The sequence below is a fragment of the Neofelis nebulosa genome, chromosome 9 (genome assembly GCF_028018385.1).
Source record: "Neofelis nebulosa isolate mNeoNeb1 chromosome 9, mNeoNeb1.pri, whole genome shotgun sequence".
NCBI lineage: Eukaryota > Metazoa > Chordata > Mammalia > Carnivora > Felidae > Neofelis > Neofelis nebulosa.
In genome coordinates this window covers 22,603,717-22,628,021 of record NC_080790.1, presented here as the reverse complement: position 1 = coordinate 22,628,021, position 24,305 = coordinate 22,603,717, and the positions used below count along the sequence as shown (strand labels likewise).

The 24,305-nt window shown below is 39.7% G+C and overlaps 1 protein-coding gene across 4 annotated transcripts in view; it reads right to left on the bottom strand.

Annotated features, from left to right (window-relative positions):
- Positions 1 to 24,305, bottom strand: part of BABAM2 (BRISC and BRCA1 A complex member 2) — a 401,610-nt gene that overhangs the window by 236,518 nt on the left and 140,787 nt on the right. For all 4 annotated transcript variants that reach the window (XM_058682896.1, XM_058682897.1, XM_058682899.1 and 1 more), the window contains one exon: positions 20,765 to 20,839. In XM_058682896.1, coding sequence (XP_058538879.1) covers positions 20,765 to 20,839 — 75 coding nt within the window. The remainder of the gene's footprint in view (positions 1 to 20,764; positions 20,840 to 24,305) is intronic.

The following is a 24,305-nucleotide window of genomic DNA, read 5'->3' as shown; positions in this document are numbered from 1 at the left end:
TGGAACCCCCCCAGCTAAGTCACTCCTCAATTCCTCACCCAGAGAAACTATGACATAATGAATGTTTACTGTTTTAAGCCTCTAAAAGTTTTTGTAGTAATTTATTATGCAACAGTAGATAACTACCATGCTACCTATCAATAAATGTCTACCAAGAATGTCAATGGCTTCAGATATAAATATAAATCATCATGACAATATTCCCAAACAGTATACTAAAGAATAAATAGCCTTTCAACTTGTGGTATCACTGACATAATTAAAAAGCACAGTAAGGACACAGATCATATTTATCATGTTTATCAAATATAAATATATACACCATATATATCTTTGGCATCAATTACAGTCCCTGATTCATAGTAACAACTCAAATATTTGTTGGCTGGATGAATGGACTTCTAAGGATGGCTCTGAAGGATATTTTCTTACAATATTACAGCTATCACAGCCTTGGGTTTCTTAGCAAAAGACAAGACTAAGGCAAAATAAATAGAAAAATATAATTCCTTAAAACTCTCTATAATCAATATATTGCTTTTATTTTTATTATTTAAAATAATAATTTTAGAAGCCCCTCCAAACTAGTATATGTGGAGATGTAGTTTCCCTTCCTACGCCCTACAACTAAGAAAGGAAAGAACCGACTACGTAGCCCTAGAAAATCGGAGATTAAACGAGAACCAATTTTGAAGGGGACTCTTGTTATGGCAGGACCTCATGAGCAGATTTCCTAGGACACCAAGAACTGGATGCCAGCTGTGGCAACTGTGCAAGAACAGTACAACAGGATCATGAATGGGAAGACTCTCAATATGAAGTCATCATTTTTTTTTCTTTTAATACATGGCATAAAAGAAGCATGGATGGAATGTCTGAGTGAGAAGTGTGAGGGGGATGGCAGGCTCAGACCTCAGCCTTGTAGACCAGGCGACACACTTGTTTTGTAGATCTTAATATGGGGCAGCTTTACGTTATGCTGCCCTATTGAGTTAAACTTCCTTGAATCATTATGTTATTGTCTAATAACGAAACATTTGACAGTGTGCTAGTGAGGCGAATAAACTAACTTGAGCTTTTAGCTATGTGCTATCAAGTACAAATTTTTTACTGCAATTATGGATTGCCTGGGTGTCCTAGCATAAAACCTCAAGCCTCAGTCATGTTACTTCTCAGTATATGGGTTTATGACAATTTGCTAAAATGGATCAGCTATTAACTCAGTTATCAGAGTATTGTAATCATTCGGAAGAATGACTCAAATACAGAAAAGAAGAGCCTCTTGTTGATTTCCGGATTTTTTCAACGTCAGTTATAGCAACTAGAGAAGACTGAATCATTCTAAAATTATTGTGAAAACTTGCTTAACTTTATTCAGGGTGGAAAACAGATCTTGGCCTTAACAGGGCTCATAAGTCCTGCTCTTCATTGACGTAGTTATTTACCGGTGCTAATAAAGTTTCCTGGACAGGCTACAATATATTTCAAAAGCAACAAGATTGTATTACTCCACCAATCTACAAGGCAGCATGGATGTGATCACAGGATATGCAGGGCTGAAGTAGGTTCCACTCACTGCCAAGTGACTTGCTGAAGTCACTTTTTAGAAACGGGTGGAGGTAGAATGTGTTGACATGACTACTATGCATTCCCACCAAGAAGTTCCTCTCAAAAAAAGAAGTATTTGCATAATCCCATTATACCAGAAGCTAGAAAGAACTATGTTGGGCACTGCATGTGTAAGAATAAAGTTCCATCCCTTTCCCCAAAGCAAAGGACCTGCTCTACACCTAACTTCCATGGCAATCTGTTGTGGTGGAAAGCGCATGTGCTTTTGAGAGAGACAAACGTGTACCAAAGCCTGTGTGCTGCTGTACATAGTCAAGATAATCCTGCAGGACACATTTAACTTCTCTCAACTCATTTTGGAAGGAAGGAAGGAAGGAAGGAAGGAAGGAAGGAAGGAAGGAAGGAAGGAAGGAAGGAAGGAAGGAAAGAGAGAGAGAGAGAGAGAGAGAGAGAGAGAGAAAGAAAGAAAGAAAGAAAGAAAGAAAGAAAGAAAGAAAGAAAGAAAGAAAGAAAGAAAAAGAAGGAAGGAAGGAAGGAAGGAAGGAAGGAAGGAAGGAAGGAAGGAAGGAAAGAAAGAAAGAAAGAAAGAAAGAAAGAAAGAAAGAAAGAAAGAAAGAAAGAAAGAAAGAAAGAAAAAGGAAGGAAGGAAGGAAGGAAGGAAGGAAGGAAGGAAGGAAGGAAGGAAGGAAGGAAGGAAGGAAAAACTGGAGATAACATGCCTTCCTGTAGAAGTCAAGATTTTTCTGATGATAAACGACAAAAACCCAAATCATAGTCACTTAAGCTAAAAAGATTATTTCTTGGGAAACTATGAGAGAAGCTCAGACTCCGAAAGACAGCTTACAGTAGGAGTTAAAGCCAAGACACCTCCTCAAAACTCAAGAACTAAAACCAAAACCTCACCATTGACAACATTCTTTCTAAGTCTTCATCTCTCATCTTTACCTCTTTTTCCGTGTTGGCTTTCCTCACTCCCACTGTGTAGAGCTGTGCTGTCCAACATGGTAGCCATTAACCAAATATGGCTATAGAGCACTTCAAATAGGAAAAGTCTAAATTGAGAGGTGGTACAGAGTAAAATACACACCAGATATCAAAGACTTAGTATAAAAAATATCTCTGATACAAAAAAAAATGCATCTGTATAAGATCTTATTAATTTTTATTATATATTGAAATATTTTGAATACAAAAAGTTAAATAAAACATCATTAAAACTAATTTCACCTGTTTCTTCTTAGCTTTTAAAATGTAGCTACTAGAAATTACATGTGGCTCACATTTGTGGCTTGCATTATATTTCTCCTGGGCAGTGCTGATCTAGAGCTTTTCCACATGGGGAGGAACATGGCTGCCTACAGTTCTGGACTCAATTCATCCCAGCCTACAAACATCACAGCACAGAAAAAGTTCTCCTCTTCCTACTTCAATTTTCAAATGTTCTAGGGAAGACTCTGACTGAGCCAGAATGGATGATTTATCCACCCCTTGGACTAATCCCTTCCAGGCAGCAGAGGAACTATAATGTACAGCCCACCAGAATCAGAGGGATGGCACAGGGAAAAGAAGAACATGGAATACTATTACAAGAAGGGGAAGAGACATGCTAGGCAGATAACAACAGATCTCCACTATACCACCTTGTATGGAAGCAGGGAGGATTAAATATAAACATATGCAGCACTGCCCTCTCTATCAATGGCAAGATTCTGACCAAAATCCCTCTCTGAATGCTGACTGTAACATTAAACCACATACTCTCTGAATAAATAGGTGGCTGTGAGTCATAACACAGAATGGCAGACATAGAAAATTAAGAGGATAAGCACTCTGGATTTCTACACTTGAGTATTCATTAAATGTACCTAAATCGACCATACTTTTGCTAAACCCTAGAAGCTGGCAGCTTATGAGTAGGATTGATTTTAAAGAGCAATTTGCAACAATCTCAGGTTTACTCTACATTGGTATGAGCTTATAATACTTTTTAGTACAAGTATCTTGACTGATAATGCAGAAGTTTTACGAAGAATATTTCTATTATGCTGTGAATCCACTCGGAAATCCAACAGGCTATAAAGTATATAGCAGCAGCTCTCAAACATTTTGGTCTCAGGACCCTTTTTTCTCATGTATTGAGAACTCCAAACAGCTCTTGTTTATGTAGGTTATCTATTTTGATACTTCATGTATCAGAAATTAAAACTGAGATTTAAAAAAAAAAGCAGCTTTCTTGTGGTTTTATCATATGTTTTCCTCTAGAAATTTTGAGTTTTAGGTTTTACATTTAAGTTGACCCATTTGGAGTCAAATTTTGTATCATTCAAAGGTATGGACTGAAGTTCCTTTTTGGTATAGATGTTCAATTGTTCTAGCACCATTTGTTGAAAAGACCATTCTTTTTCTTCTGAATTATCTTTCCACATTTGTCAAAAATCAGTTGTCTATGCAGGTGTAAGTCTATTTCTGGATACTCTATGCTGTTACATTGATATATGCTGATCTATGTGTCTTTTTAAAACCATTACCACCTGTCTTAATTACCGCAGTTTCATCATAAGTCTTGAAATCAGGCAGTGTAAGTCTTCTAATTTTGTTCTTCTCTTTAAAAATTGTTTTGGCTATTCTAGGCCCTTGGTATTTCAAAATAAATTTTAGAATCAGATTTTATTAATCTCTACTGGAAAAAAAAAAAGCTGGCTGAGTTTTGACCTGCTAGGATTGGGTCAGATACATATATCCATTTGGGAAGAAACTGATGCCTTACAATATTGAGCCTTCTAACAAATAAACATGGTATACCTATCAGTTTAGGTCTCCTTTAGTGTCCCTCAGCAAGGTTTTATAGTTTTTAGCATACAGGCCTTTCATATCTTTTATTAGATTTATTCCTAAGTATTGCCTATTTTTGATGCTATTATAAATGATATTTTTAAAATTTCAATTTCAAATTATTTGTTGTTAGCATATAAAAATACAGCTGTTTTTAATTATTGACCTTGTATCCTGCAACATTAAAAACACTCACTTAGAAATTCTAAAAGGTTTTCTGTAGATTCCTTGGGCTTTTCTACATAAATCATTATACCATCTGTGAATAAAAACAGTTTTGCTTCTTTCTTTCTGCTCTGAGTGCCTTTTATTCCTTTTTCTTGCCTTATTGCACTGGCCAGAACCTCCAGTATTGAATAGAATTGATGAGAGTAAACATCTATTTTTTTTTAATGTTTATTTATTTTCAACAGAGAGAGACAGAGCATGAGCAGGGGAGAGGCAGACAGAGAGACACAGAATCTGAAGCAGGCTCCAGGCTCCGAGCTGTCAGCACAGAGCCCAACGCAGGGCTCAAACTCACAGAGTGCGAGATCACGACCTGACCCGAAGTCGGACACTCAACCAACTGAGCCACCCAGGCGCCACGAGAGTAAACAGCTATTAACCATAGAGATAAAGCCTGGTCTTCATCATTAAGTATGATATTAGCCACAGGATTTTCACAGATGCATGTCATCAGGTTGAGGAAGTTCCTTTCCAGTTCTAGTTTGCTGAGAGTTTTTATCAAGTGTCAAATGTTTTCTCTGTGTCTATTAAGATGATCATATGATCTGTCCTTTTAATTTGTTAATTTGGTGAATCATATTGATTTTTAATATTCAGTCACCTTGCATCCTTAAGATAAACCCACTTCATCATGAAGTATCATCCCTTTTATATAATATTGTATTGAATTTGTTAAGACTTCATTTTGAATTTTACATGTGTACGCATGAGAGAGACTCATCTGTAGCATTCTTAGAATTGTTTGGGTTTTGTGTAAGGTAATGCTGTCCTCATAGAATCAGTCAGAAAAGTATTCCCTCTTTTTTGATTTTCCAAAGAATGTATATAGGATTTGTGTATTATTTATTCCTTAAAGGATTGGTAAAACTTACCAATGAAGTCATCTGTGCCAGGAGTTTTCTTTCTGGGAAGGTATTTAACTATGAGGAATAGAAGACTATTCAAGCTATCTGTTTCTTCTTAAACACGCTAAGGTAAAAAGTGAGAAATTTCTAAAATATGAGAACACACAAGCAAACATGTGATTGGCTATCAGTGTGACGATAACATACTAACACACCGTGTAGCCTCTGGAAAATTCCACCATTCACTTCTAAGGTAAATAAACTCTTAACTTGATTTTGAAAATAGTCTTTACTTTATGGACACTCTGAAAGGGTCTTGGACATACTGGAGTGCCAGGACCAAACTCTGTGAAGCGCTGGTCTATGGAACAGAGATTAAGAATACCATCACTAGCAGTATTCCAGGACCTTATTATGCTAATGTGTATGAAGTACCCACATACTGAACAGACATTCAAGCTATTGTAGACTACTTTTAGAGTTAGCACAAAGCTTGAAAATCCTAAATCATCCTTTCATCCTGTTTCAAGAGAGCTAAAACCTTTTATAAGCAACCCTAGAACAGACAATGACATCAACCTTATTTCTGGGTATCACCCCTTCCAACAATACGGTCTGAATGTAAAAACAAAGCTATAGCAAATGGATTCAAGAAAGGAAATGGCGGGGTTCGGGGGTAATGGAGCACCAGGGTGGCTCAGTCGGTTAAGTGTCCGACTCTTGATCTCGGCTCAAGTCATGATCTTATGGTTTGTGAGTTTGAGTCCCACATCAGGATCTGTGCTGACAGCACGGAGCCTGCTTAGAATTCTCTCTCTTTCTCTCTCTCTGCCCCTACCCCACTCCTGCTCTCTCACTCTCTCTCTCTCTCTCTCTCTCTCTCTCCCCCCCTCTCTCTCCCTCTCTCTCAAAATAAATAAACCTAAAAAAAATTTTTTAAAGAAAGGAAATGGGTCCAGAAAAAATGGGAGAAAGAGGATGGAAATGATTGTGACATTATTTTATCATGAAACTAGATCAAAATATACATATGTTGCTAAAATATGTTTAAAATATTTTTAAAAGGAAAAATCCCTCTCTTCTGGGCCTATATTAAATGTCATTCTAATCAAGGGCTGCAGGCTATTTCTCCTACTCCAAATCCCAGGAATGCATTTATAGTAAGAAAAAGGGCAAGGGAACACTGGATAATAGTGAATACAAAACCCAGCTCAGCAAAAAGAACAAAACTGAAAAACCCCAAAGATACTTAAAAGTCTATTGTATTCCAGGATAGGGGAAGCAACAGCACCCAGGGGCCACAGAAAACAGAGAGTAGGCTATAACATGGCTTTTCAAACTATCTACAGTGAAAGAGCAGTTACTGTTTCTTTGGTTTTGTTTTTCCTAATCCTTCATAGATTTATGACTTCATACAAAACATTAAAAATGAGTTATTAGAGGGTCACCTGGGTGGCTCAGTTGGTCTAGCATCCAACTCTTGATTTAAGCTCAGGTCATGATTTCATGGTTGTGAGATCGAGCCCCATGTCAGACCCACACTGGGGGGTGAAGCATGCTTAGGATTCTCTCTCTCTCAAAGTAATAAATAAGCATTTAAAAAAATTTTTTTCTATTTCTAATAACTCATTGTTTGAAGACGCTTTTTAGTTTTATTTATTTATTTATTTATAATAAATAAATATTATTTATTTATCAATAATAAATAAATTATTATTTATTTATCAATAATAAATAAACATTATTCTCTCTCTCTTTCGAGAGAGAGAGACAGCGCATGAGTAGGGAAGGGGCAGAGAGAGGGAGACAGAGAATCCCAAGCAGGCTCTGTGTTGACAGCACACAGCCCAACATCAAAATGCAAACCAATATTTTTATCAATACAAGACAAGAGGCATATGATTATTCTGTCAAACTGCTTTAAATGTTTCTGAAGACTCTCAATTCTGAACTTACCATTAACTGAAGAGATACACTTTGGGTAGCACTGACTAGAAGAAGGTTCTGACTGCCCCCTTTCCTCTCCCTCATTTTCCCAGGTTGATCATTGAGCTAGATGAGCAAGCACATTAGCTACACGTGTGAAAACTTCAGCCAGTCTGAAACATGGGTCACCCAGAGCTTTAATATTCGGTTTCACATCCTTTGAACCCAATCAGGCCCTTTTCCCTTCTTCTTCCCCCCAGTCATTTTATATATTGTTTCCTGGCAGATTTCTTTTCCTAAATACAAACCCAATCATAGCGCTACTAAAAACAATAAACTTCTCAGATGAATATATAAGGCTCTACCTGTATCACTGTATCTTTAAAACGCCTTCACTTACTTATCTCCTACTACTTCGTACACATGGTCTATGATTTAGACAAACTGCACTGTTCTATTGTTCTCCAAATGTGCTACTATTGCTAGCCAAAATCATGCTCATTCTTTGTCTCTAGCTCCTATCGATACTAACACTCTTCCAGGGCCCATCCCAAATGTCACCTCCTTTATAAAGATCTTTCCTAACCAGATGTAATCTCTCACCAACCCACTAAAGAACCTGGTGCTTCTCTTGTGGTACCGGACTTATTATGAACTGCATTACGGTTGTCTGTGTAGTCATCTTATGCTCCTAACCGGATTTTACTTTTATTCTGAAGTATAAGTTTGCTAATTGATGCAAACGGTTTAACGAGAACAGAGGGCAGTGATAAACTGACCTTTGTCAGGTGCCAAGTGGTGCCTTTATGATGTGGGTGGAGAAAATGTCATCATAGAGAAAAGAAGCTCCACATTAAAAAACGGTCACCTATAATGATCACATCCTATAATCCCTGGGCTACTTGGTTCCAACCTCTACCTCCCCACTTTGTGGTCAAAGGTGGCAATACCACCCCAGATGCAGGCAAATTCAAAAAGACAACAGGACGGAATTAGTCTATAGTTTGCCTTTAAAAACAAACTAAGATTAGTAAAACAAGGAGGTTGGGTTGTTTACAAATTCGGTGTATACTAACTAATGGTGAAGGGTTCTAATGGAAAACTGACCTGATCAATCCTACCTGAAGTTTTGTGCTTATTTCTGGGCACCACAGTTTAAGAGAGATGGTGGCAATCTGGAACATTTCTTGAAGAAAAGCATGAGGATAGAGAAGGATTTAAAACTTATAATAGATATTTAAAGTGTAAAGGATAAAGAATGCATAACCTATAAAGAAGAGAATCTCTAGTTGAAAATACAGGTGTTTCTGTTACAATGTGACATATGCATTCCTTAAAAAAAAAAAACTGCATTCTAGTAAATTACATATTAAGAATAAGAGGTTTATGAGAAAAATATGGTAAGGCCTGTATAACTCTGTAACCAAAGCATTAGCAAAATGACCAAAGTAACTCCAGTTAAAAATATTAACGTACTTAAACTGCCATGCCATATTCCTAATAAATAAGGAATTATTACAGTAAATATAAGACTTCTGAAAACACAGAGATAGCTTAATGAAAGGTGCTACAAGGAGGTTGGATGGCTGAGTTATTGGGAAGAGTCGGGTGCGGGGGGGTGGGGGGACAGCATCACAAGTTACAGTGGAGAAGCAGGTTGGGGACAAAGTAATGACACCAAATAGGGATAGCTCTGGCTCATTGTCTTGAGTTTGTTTCTTTTCACAAAGATCAGGGGAAATCATGCAATAAATATTTAAATACAAGTCGTATGGCAAAACTGAGCCAAATGGAAGGATATGGAGTGAATGAATGGACATTTTGTGCAACACAATGTCCCTCCACAGCTTGCTACGTTCATCTGTATTAGTATACTTTGGATTCAGCTGATGTTATTTAATGGTCAAAAATTAACGTGATAGGAAAACTCAACTATAAACCATGGTAACTTTTGTATGATACTGACATGTGTCCACTACCAATCATGCACGAATTGTTTCATGTTATTGAAGCACGCTGTTTCGAAGAACAGACTGTACTTGAAGGACTATCACCATATACGGGGACAGCGTAGCAAAGCAGGTCAGCTAACCGTCATTTGAGATACATCTATATTCTAAAATTCTCACTTAGAAAATGAAAACACAAGCATGCCATAAAAAATAAGAGCAAAATAAAACGAAAGAACACCCCAAAAAAAGGAAGTTCACAGAAACTACCTGTGATTGTTCTTCATTTTTAGTAGGAAAATATATTGTTGTCAGAATTACCATACATTATATCTGGAAATCTAGGGCAAGTGTAAATTTGGGCTTTGAATTCTAGATGGGGGAAGTCAGGACAGAGGAAACAAGAAGCAACAAATATAGTTTATCTTACTTTCAACAGAATACTTACTTTCTTCCTAGTCCACAATAAATTCGATACTTTGAAATACAAATTAAATGACTAAATAAAATCAAAACCATTTCTATTCCTTGTCTACTGCAAGCTCAGACATATATTAAGTACCATCATATTCATTATCTCATTAATAATATTGGAGGGATAGCCTGACCACATTTTAGCAGGGAGACTAAGACTCAGAAGAGAATTCAGTAAATTACATGTTACTAACAGATTATTTAAAAATAAAAGAGAAGATGGAATAAAGGAAGGATGAAAACAAGGAAGGAAAGGAAACAAGGAGGAAGGAGTAGGAGGGAGTCTTCAACCACACTGAAGATTCTAGTAATATATAAACTGAGAGATCATGGTATTAAAAACCACTCAACCTCACTGAACCAAACCCCTTTACTTATCTTTCTGTGATGTCCCCAGGGTTTTGTGAAGAAATATTCCCCTCCATAGTCTAGAAAAGGGATTGGCAAACAACTGCCGACAGGCCAAATCCAGCCCAGTGCCTGTTTTTGAAAATAAAGTTTTATTGGAACCCAGCCACACTCATTCATTCACATATTGTCTGTAGCTGCTTTCATGCTGTGACAGCAGAACTGAGTAGTTGTGAAAGAGACCATATGGCCTGCAAGCCTAAAATTTTACTATCTTGCCCTTTAGAGAAGACGTTTGGGGCCCCTGATTTAGAGTGTATTTTTCTCTAAGCCCCGCTTCTCTCTCTAGAGGAGGGAGGTGGAACAAGGACAATGAACTAAAAGCAGCCATGGGTCCCCTACTTCATGAAGGAAGAAAGGGAAGTTCCCTGAAGAGTAAGTTTTCAGATCATCTCACTACCTTCTTTGCGATTAAGTCTCAAATGCTAAATTTGGCTCAAATTTAGCAATGATAAATCAGACTCATTACAAGAATAAACAGCACCCTGCTTTTATGGTACTTTCTTCCAGGTACACACTCCCACTTTTATAAAAGTATGCCCTCTCCTATTTGACTAGACAGAAACTGTTTCCTTTGAGATAAGATGAGGGTTCCCTATGAATTCTTTATGGTCTTTCAAGCACCAGACAACTGTTTTGCCTTAAAACCAGATTTCACAAGAATGAGTTAAAGCAATCTTTATTTCTAAAAGCGTGACTTTACTGGATCCAAGAAATTCCCTAAACTAAAAGGTCTCAAATTCTGAGGCATCATTTAATCTGTGGTTTAGAGAAAAATCTTTGTGAGGTCATCCTTTGAATTTATAGTCATTTGTCAGGATCAGAAACCTTTTTAATGTTTGCTATCTTATGCTTGCAGAGAAATGACTATAGTCAATATATATCACCCTAACAAGCTTGCTGGACTTCAAATAAAGAGAATATTTTGGGGAAATTATCAGTTTCCTTCCCAGCAAATATGTAAAACTAAATAAACTTTCAAACAATTCCAAATAACAAAGGACAGTGCAAGAATTCATCAAAAAAAAAAAAAAAAATCCCAGAGAAATTCATTGGTCTAACTCTTCTTATGGGTGCACAGAATGTAAAATCCTCCCCTGTTTCTAAGGGAAGGTGAGAAGAATGAGAAATTTCAAAACTGCAAATTTACTAAAACTCAATCTTTGATAAGTCACAAAATGTGACTGTCACACACACTTTTTTGACATGCATGCCATTACCTATTTTCCCTGACTATATGAAAGAACGAGAGTACCACTTAAAATTGGTTTCCCCAGCCATATTCCCTTGAAACTTTCCAAAGAGAGAACACCAGTAAGATTATCATATTCAAGTCTGTCATGAATTAAAGCTGTTGCCTGAAAAACCTTCTCCATGACTGTTTTGGCTAGTATGCTATCATTTCAGTTGTTTCTTCTTGACAATTTCACTTGGTCTTTTCAGTTTTTCAAGTTTCCATCCCATCTCCCAAACTCATTTTGCCAAATACCCACTGGGTATATTTCCTACTCACCTGCACTCTCATGACCACCAACAATCTGGTCTCTCCCTGACCATTATACTGCAGTGTTCTCTATTCTCACCCTCCCTATGGCTCCAGGCAAAGCAAATGTTCTTTTTCTTGGGTCTAATCTTGTTCATTCAATGGCATTTGAGCATTCCCTTCTTCATTTAACATTTTTAAATCTTTGGCTTACACAACTCTGGGCTTCTACCTAGATGACAACTCTCTTCCATTGGGCCCTCCAAGTTCAGGCCTTGGCTTCCCCATAGTTGTATGTTACACTTCCTCATTTTGATTTCATGATCCTCTTCTCTACTTTGATCACTTAGCTCCTCTCTAGTCCCAGCTGTCAATAATGAAGACTAGATATTCTGTCAACAGCTCCAAATAAACACTTAACAGTCTTGGGCAAGTAAATGAAACTTCTTAGGGCCTCGCTTCATTCTTATGTCAATTAAGTAAATTCTCTAGGAAAAGATTAGAGGAGGGGTTTCAGAGCTGTGAGGGGGAATATAAGCAAAGTGACAGTACTGTGAATTCTCACAACACTGGCAGGACAAGGAGGGGAGCCTCCCATCTCAGATTAATAGCACAGTTAGGGAATAGAATAAAATAGCACTGCACGGATGGCTAGGCTCTGGAAGCAGGATCCAAGAAACCATTATTTGTTTCAAGCGAAGATTAAAGGAGACTTACCCTAGCAGTAATATTGCAGAGAAATTGGACAAGGGAGGGAATGAAGCCAAAGAAATAAAATAGGAAGCCATTACCATGATAACCCAGGGGTAAAGAGATCAGGACTACCTGCTTAATGACGTCTGAAATCATTCTTCAAGCATTCAAGATCTTTCCAAGGCATCTTTCCAGTTTTCTCTCTCATGCTCTGCAAGAAATTTCTCTTCCAGCCTAGATTATTATTCCCTGCTCCCTAAATCAAGCGTGTCCACTGTCCCACCAAGAATGACTTGATCAACGACATCTTAGCTGTCTCTCTTCCCTTTCCAGTCTTTAAAAGCTATGCCTCTTTCAGGGTCTAGTTTATGCCTAAACTTGGTCACAAAGGTTTCTCTAACAATTCCAACCTGTAACAATCTGTGCATTTTTAAAGGCCTACTGTACATGTAGCATGCAAATTAGTGCTTATTTTTTTATTTTTTAGTGCTTAATTTTTTTTAATTAATGTTTTTAACTATATTTTACCAACTATAGTATAAGATATTTGGGAACCATAATTATCCTTGTATTCTTTTTTTTTTTTTTTTTTTTTTTTTTTTTTTGCTTGTCTAATCCTCTACAGATTCTAGTATCACTTTAAATCAAAATCACTTTAAGTCAAAATCAATACTTCAGGGTTCTGCACAGTAGTATTGCACTGAAGGCCAAACAAGCCAAGTCAATATGGTCTGGGTCAGGGTCTGGGTCAGGGTCAGGGTTACAGGATGGAGAGACAGATAGAAGGATGGATAGATAGATAGATAGATAGAGTGAAGCCACGCCCATTCTGTACACTCTGCTTCAGTTGTTATAAGCAGCTGAGGACACTAGGGAGGAGGGTAGAGGGGTTCTGGAGCTACCCCAGTTCCAGGTCTTCCTTCTGTCACCTGCTGGGTCCCACTAAGATCCCCCTAACGTCACTCTACGGTGTAAGTCAAGGAAAGAGAAGAAGGGCCTGGATCCCATCTCTTCCTCCTCACTAACTTTTCAGACTCTACCTGATCCAGCATCATTCCCATTTCCAAGTCGGCCTGACCTCCTAAGTTAAAACAAAATGATTCATGTGTTAACACAATTAAACTCTCCCCAGTGGCGGGGAGTTTCAGCATCCCTGCAGGTCAGATCTCCAACCACCTTAACTCCACATCACAAAGAACAAAAGGCTGTCTTGGGCTCCCCCATGTCTCACCTCTTTTCCACTGTCACTTCCATTCAAGCCCTTTCTGACTACCTTTTCTCTTCTTCATGGTGTCCCCGGAGTCCCTGCACACTGCATCTCCCACCTTCATCTTATCCAGGGACACCCGTGTCACTCTCCTCCTTTGTCCTGCCCATTTTAGGGCTTCACAGAGCACATCAACATCTCACCTCTGAAAACCACTCCGGATAGATTTACCTTGGAACACAGACCACTGCAGCTCTCACTTTAGCGTCCTTCCTCAATCTCATTTATTCTTTCTACAGCAAGACAGATGTAAGGAGGCCTAGCTTCCCATTCTGACAGCTAAAGTGAAAATAATCTAGCAATACAAAGTGTTTCTTGCTGCAGTGTGGTGTGCTGGAAAGACCACTGGCTTTAGAGCCAAGGAACCTGCATCCAAATCCCAGTTCCACAAGTTGCTACCTGGATCACTTATATAATGTTGCCTCCAGAGTCCTTATCTATTTAAAAACATGAAGGGAAAAAGTTACCTTGCAGAGTTGGTGAGAATATTAAATGAGATCATATATAAAGTACCTAGTCCAGTTCTTACAAACAGTATTTATTCAATACCAATTGGTTCCCTCTCCTCACTCCCACCATTCTAAGCTTATCACTGCCAGCCCATTAATAAATGAGGCTGGAGGCACCAAGGAGGGCCGCAGTCATGCCATCACTGTGCCAATAAATCCATTTACGTCTGAGTCTATTAAGCCAAAATAGAAATCCATAGCTCTTACTTAGAGCAGTAGCTCTTAACCCTGGGTGCACATCAGGATTACCTGGGGAACTTTTAAAATATGATACTTGGGCTTCACCTCCAAAAATTCCAGTTTCATTGGCCTGAGGAGGGCCAGCAATCAGTGCAGCCCAGCATGGGAACCACTGACTAAAACTAACTGGCATCATCTGGAGTTAAATGGAATCCAAGGACCCTTGGAACTTCATGCCCACTTCTGTAAGTTCTCCCAGACAAGACCATGCTGAACAGATGCAATCTCCCCAAATTTACTTTGGTTCCGTAGGCTCCTAAAACAATCTCAGGGTACCAAGCCACTTCATATGGATCTCTGTCATGTAATATGATATCAATCAAAGTGGAAAAGTATCCAATAAATATGCAATAGAATTTTGGTGTACCACATATCCCAAAGGAAAACACAATACACACCTCAGGAGATAATTTTAAAATGTACTTTCTATGCCCTAGAATACCCAAAAATCTAGGTCTAAACTGCTTTCTCTATGAAATTATACATTAGTTCTATTTTAGTTAGTGGCTCCAGTCACAAATTCACCAGCCTTATGAACAGGATGCGTATGTGATGGTTAACTCTATGTTTCAACTTGACAGGGCTAAGTAGTGCCCAGATAGCTCGTGAAACACGATCTCTGGGTGTTTCTTTGAGGGCATTTCAGGAAAAGATTAGCATTTGAACCAGGAGACTTCGTCAAGAAGATCCACGCTCACCAACGGGGGAGGGCGTCATCCACTCCTTGAGGGCCCCAACAGAACACAAAGGTTGAGGATGAATTCTCTCTCTCCCTCTTTGTCTCCATCTCTGTCTCTGTCTCCTCCCCTCTCCTCCTGCTCTCCTCCTTTCCCCTTCTTCCTCCCCTCCCTTGAGCCAGAAAGTCCATTTTCTCCTGCCCTTGACATGAGAACTCCTGGCTCGCTCGCCTTCACACTCCATGATTTACACCAGGGCCTCCTCTCCTCCCCTGGTTCTCTAGCTTGCAGACGGCACACTGTAGACTTCTTGGCCTCCGTGACCTTGTAAACCAATTCTTGTAATAAATATCCTCTCAAAAGTATTGTTTTTTCTGTTTCTCTGGAAACACTGACAAATACAAAATGGTTCCCTAGTTCAGAATCAGCGTCTGTACATCTGAAGGCGAAACGTGGTGCCAATCCATCTACTGCTCTCATAGTCCGGCAACGGATGACCACCCTATGCCCTGGGGCGTGGTGCCTTATCTGCCTGAGATTTTCTCCAGAACACCCTTCCACAGCCTACCTGGCTATCAGACTGCCGTGGCCAACACACAAAAGTATTCTGTTTGGCCAGCGGTGTTTAAAAAAAATACTTATCCGTTGCCGTCACTTAAAAAGCAGCCATTTTTTCCAGATAAAAACCCCTGAGAATCTAGGCTCCTTTTCATAACATCTGTATATGTGGCGGCAGGAGGCCCACACTTTCACAGGCAACAACTCTGTAGCTGAGTAGCAGCTGCTGCTCTACATGAAGCACACACGTGCCGGCTCTCTACGGCTCTCACCATTTCTTACCGTGTTATATACATCCAGCCAGATTCATGCCTCCTCAGTACCTGCCTGGCCCTGAGAGCACCTGCAGTTGCTAACCTACATGTGATAAGAGAAAAGGATGACTAAGCAGGTTGAACCCGCCAGTCAATGTCAGGTTGAGGAGGCAGCTCCTTCCCACACAAGTAGTCTTGGACTCTCCCCCATGTTAATGACCTTCTTACACCATGTAGGATTTCAGTCTGGATATCTGCCTGAGACTCTCTACCTGTCCTGGGCCCTGGAAGCTGTCTGGATAACCTGACCTTAATTCCTGCTGTCTGCCTCTGTTTGGCAGAGTGACCTGTGTTCCACTACCCTGCACTGACTGTGCCCTGACTGATCAGCCATGGTGGCTTCTGAAGGGTAAGAAGGTTGAGCACCTCATCTCCCAACACACACGGCCCAATGCAGCTTTTTCACCTTCAATTCATTTCCATACAGCGTTATGATTCAGACACCACAGTGGGACTAACCTACTGTAGCAAGCAATCCTTCAGACTGTGTCAAGTTAAATGATGCTGAGAAGATTACTGTAGAAACCAGAAGTCCAAGTACTTCAGTCGTAGTAAGTTGGTTATGGTACTACCGCTGGGCTGGGCCAGGGCTCGATGGAACCCAGTGTAGAGACACTCCAGTAACCACTTACACAACTGCCATAAAATGAATTTTTAGTGTATGTTTTTTCTCAAAGAACAGGTCACGAGGCTGAATCCTAGTCATTAGAAGTTGCTGCTCTTGATTTCCTTTAGGATGTGATGAAAACTGACTTGTGTATGTTCTTGTCTTTATTCTTGGGTCTGAGAATTATTAAACCTGAGTATATGAGGCTGGAAAGCAGTTTTTCTTTTTCAGGGAAGCCATACTCCATAGTGAGATAACATACAACCTTCTCTGGTTTAGTAACTAGAGTGACTCTTACACTTTTGTCATTTCAGTAATCTGCCCTTTATTCTGGGACCACAATTTCTCAACATAAACACACCAGTTGAGAAGTTCAAGGGTGCATACCTGGTCCAAGTGGGACGGACACGGGAAAGCTGATCTATGTCTATCTGTAGATTATCCTGCTATGTGGACCACAGAAACAGGGGATTTGTACTACATCTCCCATTTCATTTCTGGTAGTTTGTGCTGGATTTCCACCACCCACAAATAAAGAATCCTAATTAATACAGAAGTATTTTTTTTTTCCTGAGTTCTTATGTAAGTGATTTATCTGACCCACTGACTTACCTCATCCAAGAATAAAATTTAGACACTAAAGTCAGGACTCATTCTCAGAATAAATTCACTCTAGTCCACATAAGAACCATATATGCCGAAAGTATAACATTAAGGAAAATCATATCATCGAATATTTAATGGATTTTTCATTCTCACATGAAAAAATTCTTTTCATGGATAAAAGAAGTATGCTTGGAAATATAAACTTATTACGTGGATGATGGCTTCATCATGGTACAAAGAAATTTCACTGTAGCAAATCAGTATGTCGTCAAACTCCATGTTATTTCAATATTTAAAATTCTACTTCACTTTTCATTTCTTTGGGATGGTGAGGCAAAACTACATTGATGCTGAACAGTATCCTCATCCTAAGAATCTGAAGACTTTATTTTGGGACTGAGACTATCAGATAGCAGCCTGGTAATCAGATTAGGAGCATCCAAATGCTAATAATATGTAAATCAGTTCCTAATGCAAACTCAGTTTTTAGAGTAGTACAGCCAAATGTCCCAAGGTTATGATACGAAAACTTTAGGAACTTAGATTTTAAAACCTTTAATGGGCATTCTGGATTACTTCCACTAGGCAGGTATTTTTTTCCTGGTTGTTTTGTGTTATACAAGAAAGTTTTTTCTTTTTCTTTTTTCTTTCTTTCCTTCCTTCCTTCCTTCCTTCCTTCCTTCCTTCCTTCCTTCCTTCTCTCCTTCCTTTTTCTGTCCTTGTGGCTTTATTCTTTTTGCATGGATTAAAGATCCAGAAAGACATCAGTGCTGCAATGTAGGCATTTCATCTATGGTAGAAACGTCATTTCATAGTACCTTGGGGGTGTGGGGGGTTGGGGGGAAGCTTTCCGGTTTTGCCAAATAGTTTCCACCTTTTTCCTATCTGACTGGCAAGGAAAGTAAGGACATAATAATACAAAGTTAGGACTCTTAGAGTAGAAAATATGGAAATTTGATTTTGAAAAGAAAAAAATTAGATTATAATACAAGATATATTTTTTGCCTTGACCCTCAAGAACGCGAGCAGGGGCAACATTAGATTCAAATAAACAAGACAACCCATCGAACTGATAAGGCCCAACAAATCAAAACAGATACTGTCACTATAAATAATGGATTGACGTGATTATAGAAATAACGTTCTCTCATATACTATTGAATTTGGCTTTAAATGAGCTGAAATAGGGTTTTAACTGGAATCCACGCGGGTCGATGAGTCTGTGATCTAAGTTTCCAAGGAGACTGCTTGCTACTCGAATAGAGCATAGTAATTGCTAAAACCAAATTAATTATGCTTGGTAATCACAGATATAATATGCATATTTTCCACAACAGGAGTGTGGAGAAACTGATATACATTGCTGACTTCCATTCTTACTTGGACTTCATAACCCTTAGACACAGAGTGGAAAACTAGTCAATGAGAAATTAAAAACAAAGTTTAATGAAGCACAAAACTCCCATGTTTTACTTAGGGTGAAAGAAAATAATTTCCCCACCTTGAGTGAAAGGTATTTTTTTTAATGTTTCATTTATTTTTGAGAGAGAGAGAGACAGAGTACAAGCAGGGGGGTGGGGGCAGACAGAGAGGGAGACACAGAATCCAAAGCTGGTTCCAGGCTCTGAGCTGTCAGCACAGAGTCCTATGCAGGGCTGAAACGTGAATCATGAAATCGTGACCTGAGCCCAAGTCAGACGCTCAACTGACTGAGCCATCCAGGCGCCCCAAGTAGAATGTATTTTAACGTTTATTTATTTTTGAGACAGAGAGAGACAGAGCATGAACGGGGGAGGGTCAGAGAGAGGAGACACAGAATCTGAAACAGGCTCCAGGCTCTGAGCAGTCAGCACAGAGCCCAACGCGGGGCTTGAACTCACGGATAGTGAGACCGTGACCTGAGCCGAAGTCGGACGCTCAACTGACTGAGCCATCCAGGCGCCCCAAGTAGAATGTATTTTAAAAAGCGTTCCCTTGGGGCACCTGGGTGGCTCAGTCGGTTAAGCATCTGACTTCAGCTCAGGTCACAATCTCACAGTTCATGAGTTCGAGTCCCATGTAGGGCTATGTGCTGACAGCTCAGAGCCTGGAACTCGCTTTGGATTCTGTGTCTCCCTCTCTCCTGCCTGCCCACCCTGCCCCCACCCCCTGCTCATACTCTGTCTCTCTCTCAAAAATAAAAAATAAAAAATAAAAAGTGTTCTGTAATCTTTTCTACGGTCTATAGCTTATATTCCACCAAACCATACTTCCAATCAAGATTAGTATCTAGTATTATTTATGGCTACAATATACCAGGAAACTTGTACAAGGTTTGTTTCTCTCTAAATGATTGTAAATACCATTAACTCTCTGCACAACATCAAATTAGGAAGGCAGACATTTCTCTTCCATTAGACTAAAGCTATACAACTACACGTTGAAATACAGGGCTGAGGGCAGCTAGCTATATCTTAAATCCCAACCCAGATCCTCATTTGTGATGAACCTAGGCCTTGTGTTACGACTTTCTGTTCAAACCTGCTCCCTGGTCCATTTGGTTTCTTTCATGCTAACCACAGCCTAGTCACTGGGATTCTGCCTCTTATGTGCAAAGCATCTGCAGACCCCAGCCCAAAGTGACTCTCCCCCAGCCACACCTTGCCTGCAACACATTTTAAAGAACGCCATATAGGGGCACCTGGGTGGCTCAGTCAGTTAAGCATCTGACTTAGGCTCAGGTCATGTTCTCACAGTTCATGCATTCTAGCCCCACACTGGGCTCTGTGCTGACAGCTCAGAGCCTGGAGCCTGCTTCAGATTCTGTGTCTCCCTCTCTCTGCCCCTCCCCGACTTGTGCTGTCTCTCTGTCTCTCAAAAATAAATAAAAACATTAAAAAAAAAAAAAAAAAAGAATGCCATATACACTGGTCTAAATCAATTCTGGACAGCCCAACAATGAAGGTGCCTAAGATGAACTACTGACATAAATAAGGAAAATGAGATGCCCTTTAGCACACAATAATTAATATGCAATCCTACCCAAAGAATGCCTTTTAGACAACTTCCATGAGAGTCTCTCCTCCCAATAAGATTACTAACAGTGATTGTTTTCCCCAAATTTAGTTTACTTATTATGGATTTTATTTTGTAAGGAAAATTCACTTTGAAATTACTTTTAGGGCTACTATTTTAGCTTTTTGATAACAAACTCAGTAATCTTTGTATAGTAAATATTTTTTTTTTTTAATTTTTTTTTTTTCAACATTTTTTATTTATTTTTGGGACAGAGAGAGACAGAGCATGAACGGGGGAGGGGCAGAGAGAGAGGGAGACACAGAATCGGAAACAGGCTCCAGGCTCCGAGCCATCAGCCCAGAGCCTGACGCGGGGCTCAAACTCACGGACCGCGAGATCGTGACCTGGCTGAAGTCGGATGCTTAACCGACTGCGCCACCCAGGCGCCCCTGTATAGTAAATATTTTTAATAAATTCATCATCTGAACAAAATGCAGGCAAGCCAATCATACAAATATTCAGAGTCAAATAATTACCTTAAAAGCTCATTTACATTCTCACACTGATATCGTATATTTTTACCTTGAGAAGGTAGGTGGGAATATTGCTGAAATCCACCGGCAACTTCAAGAGGAAACGAGCTGAAAATTCACCAGTCTGTAGGACAAAAGGTATAATAATAAGATTAAAATAAAAAATTGATTGTAAAGTAACAATTATCACCAAGGCCACAAGTTCAACCTGTTCAAACTGGAGGCATTTTCAGTTTGGGTTTCCTAACATCAAGCAAGAAAAGAAGGTTGGAAAAGTAGGGAAAGATCAAAAAGAATTATTAAATTATTAGCTACTAAAAGCACAATCAGAATTTTTTAAATCTGCATTTTTAATGTGCAGTAAAATTATAAGGTAGCATTACCTTTTTGGTTTTTTTAAGTGTAAAAAATATACATGAATATATGATTTTTTTTAATCCAAGCAATAAAGGCAGACCTGTCCCTTTGATTCATTTCTTTTCACTAAAGCATTCAGACCAATTTGCTAAGATTTATAACTCACAGATGACTGACATGTATCACCATGCCTTATAGTATGTCTGGAAATACATACATAGGTCAAACTTCTACCCTTATAATATAAAGCAATCTATCAGTAGGTACCCCAAATAAGATTCTAATCTCCTGGACAGTCCATTAGCATCCATCATCAACTAATAACTTTTCAGTAATTCTCTCAATTCTCTTTCCATAGGAAAGATGTACAGAGGTTTATAGAATTAAAACATTTAGCCAAGCCTAAAAATAGCTTTTACTTTTCTTTAAAGAAAAAAAATTCATGTAAAAGAAAAAAGTTTTCCTCTCACTTTGTGATGATGGGAAATCAAAGTTTTTTTTTTTTCTTTTTTGGGTTTTTTGTTTGTTTGTTTTGTTTTGTTTTGTTTTGTTTACAATGGGAAAGTCTAAGGCATCACATTTTTTTAAAAACACTTTGTCACAGTATGCAGAAGGGTCTTTCCAGTTGGGCTAACAGACACCTCAGGGTTCCAAGGAACCTGTCTGCAAAGGCCACAAGGAAGGGTGCTGAGCTGGTGGTGTCCTGGGTCTTTCAACCTCTCTCACTACATGTCTGCAGTTCAGCTTGGGATTTTGACATACTGGGTTTCACTATAACAACTTGTTTGAACAAAGAACTCCAGGGATGATCTAGAACTACTCTAAAGAGTGGGTCTCTATCCTTTTTATATTTTGTGAACACTAAACAGCTCCCAATGTCTCCACTGCCTTCCCCCTTAAAAAAAAAAAAAAAAAAAAGCACCTCAGGTTACTAAAACACATCTTTAGACATAGCAAGCATTTACAAATATTTTTTTACGGATCAGTGAATGAAGGCACACAAGCACACATGCACAGCTCTTACAGAAGACTGCACATCAGTCACCACACCTGTCTATAATGACCCTAGGAACTGGGTGCAATTTTTAAACTCTGACCTAAAACCTTGAAAATGCAAACAGAAATATAAACCTTGAGCTCAAAAGATAAAAGTGATAACAACCATCTACATGGGAGTTGTTGTTTTGCCGCTTATAACATCTTTTAACTTACATCAACCTCCAGCTAAGGACGGAGCACTTCCTCATTGCCACAAGCCTAACCCCATGACACAAAAAGCAGAAATGAGAGAACTGAACGGACAGACTCAAAGCTGAGGCAAGCCAGACAGACTCACAGCAGCCACTGTGCCGCCAGAAATGTCAGTGGTGAGAAACAAGGAAAATCATTGGTGCTGAGCAGCTATCCTCAGTACCCAATGCCAATACACGCAGGCTACTTGAAAGAATAGTTAAGAGTCACCTAAGGATCTACAAACAGCTTGCATCACAGTAGGTGGAAGGAAAAGGTTTGTGAAAGAGCCTATTAAAACTCTTACATTTTATCAGAGTCCAAGATGACTAGAAAGGTATGGTCTTGGTGTTTTGTTAAGCAACTGGAGGACTCTACAATTAATACCACCTGGTCAGTGGGATTCTTTGGACCTAAGCACAGGGGCTCCTACATTGAAAGAGGTGAGTATCGGGGCACCTGGGTGGCGCAGTCGGTTAAGCGTCCGACTTCAGCCAGGTCACGATCTCACGGTCCGTGAGTTCGAGCCCCGCGTCAGGCTCTGGGCTGACGGCTCGGAGCCTGGAGCCTGTTTCCTATTCTGTGTCTCCCTCTCTCTCTGCCCCTCCCCTGTTCATGCTCTGTCTCTCTCTGTCCCAAAAATAAATTAAAAAAAAAAAACAAAACGTTGAAGAAAGAGGTGAGTATAGGGATAACGTGTAACACTACAGATTTCTACAAGAGCTTATTAGAGGGGTATCTGGCCCAGTGGGAATTTGGGGGTATGGGAAGAATGAAAAGTCTTCCTTTGGTGCTGGTAGAGCACCACAGGGTAAGGGACATTCATCAAAGAAGACAAATTCCCAACCACTATCCCCATTCTTTCTCCTATATAAGCAATTCTCCCCTCTTTATCCACTCACTCCCACCAGCAGGCAAACATCATTTAAAAAGTCTTTCCGGGGGTGCCTGGGTGGCTCAGTCAGTTCAGCATCCAACTTCAGCTAACATCATGATCTCGCAGTCATGGTCTCGCAGCTCGTGAGTTTGAGCCCCGCACTGGATGAGCCCAAGCCCTGCTTCCGGTGAGCCCTACTTCTCTCTCTCCCTCTCTCTCTCTCTGCCCCTCATGGGATTCTCTCTCTTTCTCTCCCTCTCTCTGCCCCCTGCTCACTTGCGCCCTCTCTCTGAAAAAAAAAAAAAATCTTTCTTAACTTCATACCTCACTTCAGGTCCCATTTCATTTCTCTGTTGAACTTCACAAAACAACCTCCTGTAAAGAACTGGTCTATACTCAACGTATACATTTCTTCTTTTACTATTCTCTCTGGAACCCTCTCCTGTCAGCCCTTCCTCCCCACCAGCCAACCCCCACAGCCCATCAGGGTCACCAATGACCTCCCCACTGCCAAACCCAATGGTCATCTCTCTGTCCTCATTTTATTACTTGTTCTCTCTGCGGCATTTTGACATAGCTGATTATTACTCCTTACATTCTTCCCTTTGTTTCCAGGATCCCACTCTCTTGGTTCTTCTTTACTTCACTGGCCTCCCCTACGGTCTCCTGGCCTCTGAACTCTGGTGCACACCACCACAGCTCAGATCAAGATCTCTCTCCTTCCTTGACACTTCCTTGGTGATCTCATCCAGGCTCAAGATTTTCAATACCTTTTATACGCTGATGATTCCCAAATTTTCTATCTCTTCCCAGACCTTTTCCTAACTTGTTTCATGTATCCAACGATCGTGAGTAAAACCAAACCCTTGGTTTCCTTCTTTTGATATTTATTCTTCATTTTAGTAAACGGCAATTCCTTTCTTTCAATCCCTCAGGCCAAAAAACCTCAAGATCTTGACTCCTCTCTTTCTCGCTTGTCCTACATCCAAGGTGGCAGCAAATCCTGATTCTACCTTCAAAAGAGATCCTCAGCCCCAACCCCTTCTCGCCACCACACAACCACGTGATCTGAGCCACAGCTACCTCTAACCTAGATGGTTGCAATCACCCCCAACTGCCTCAGCCC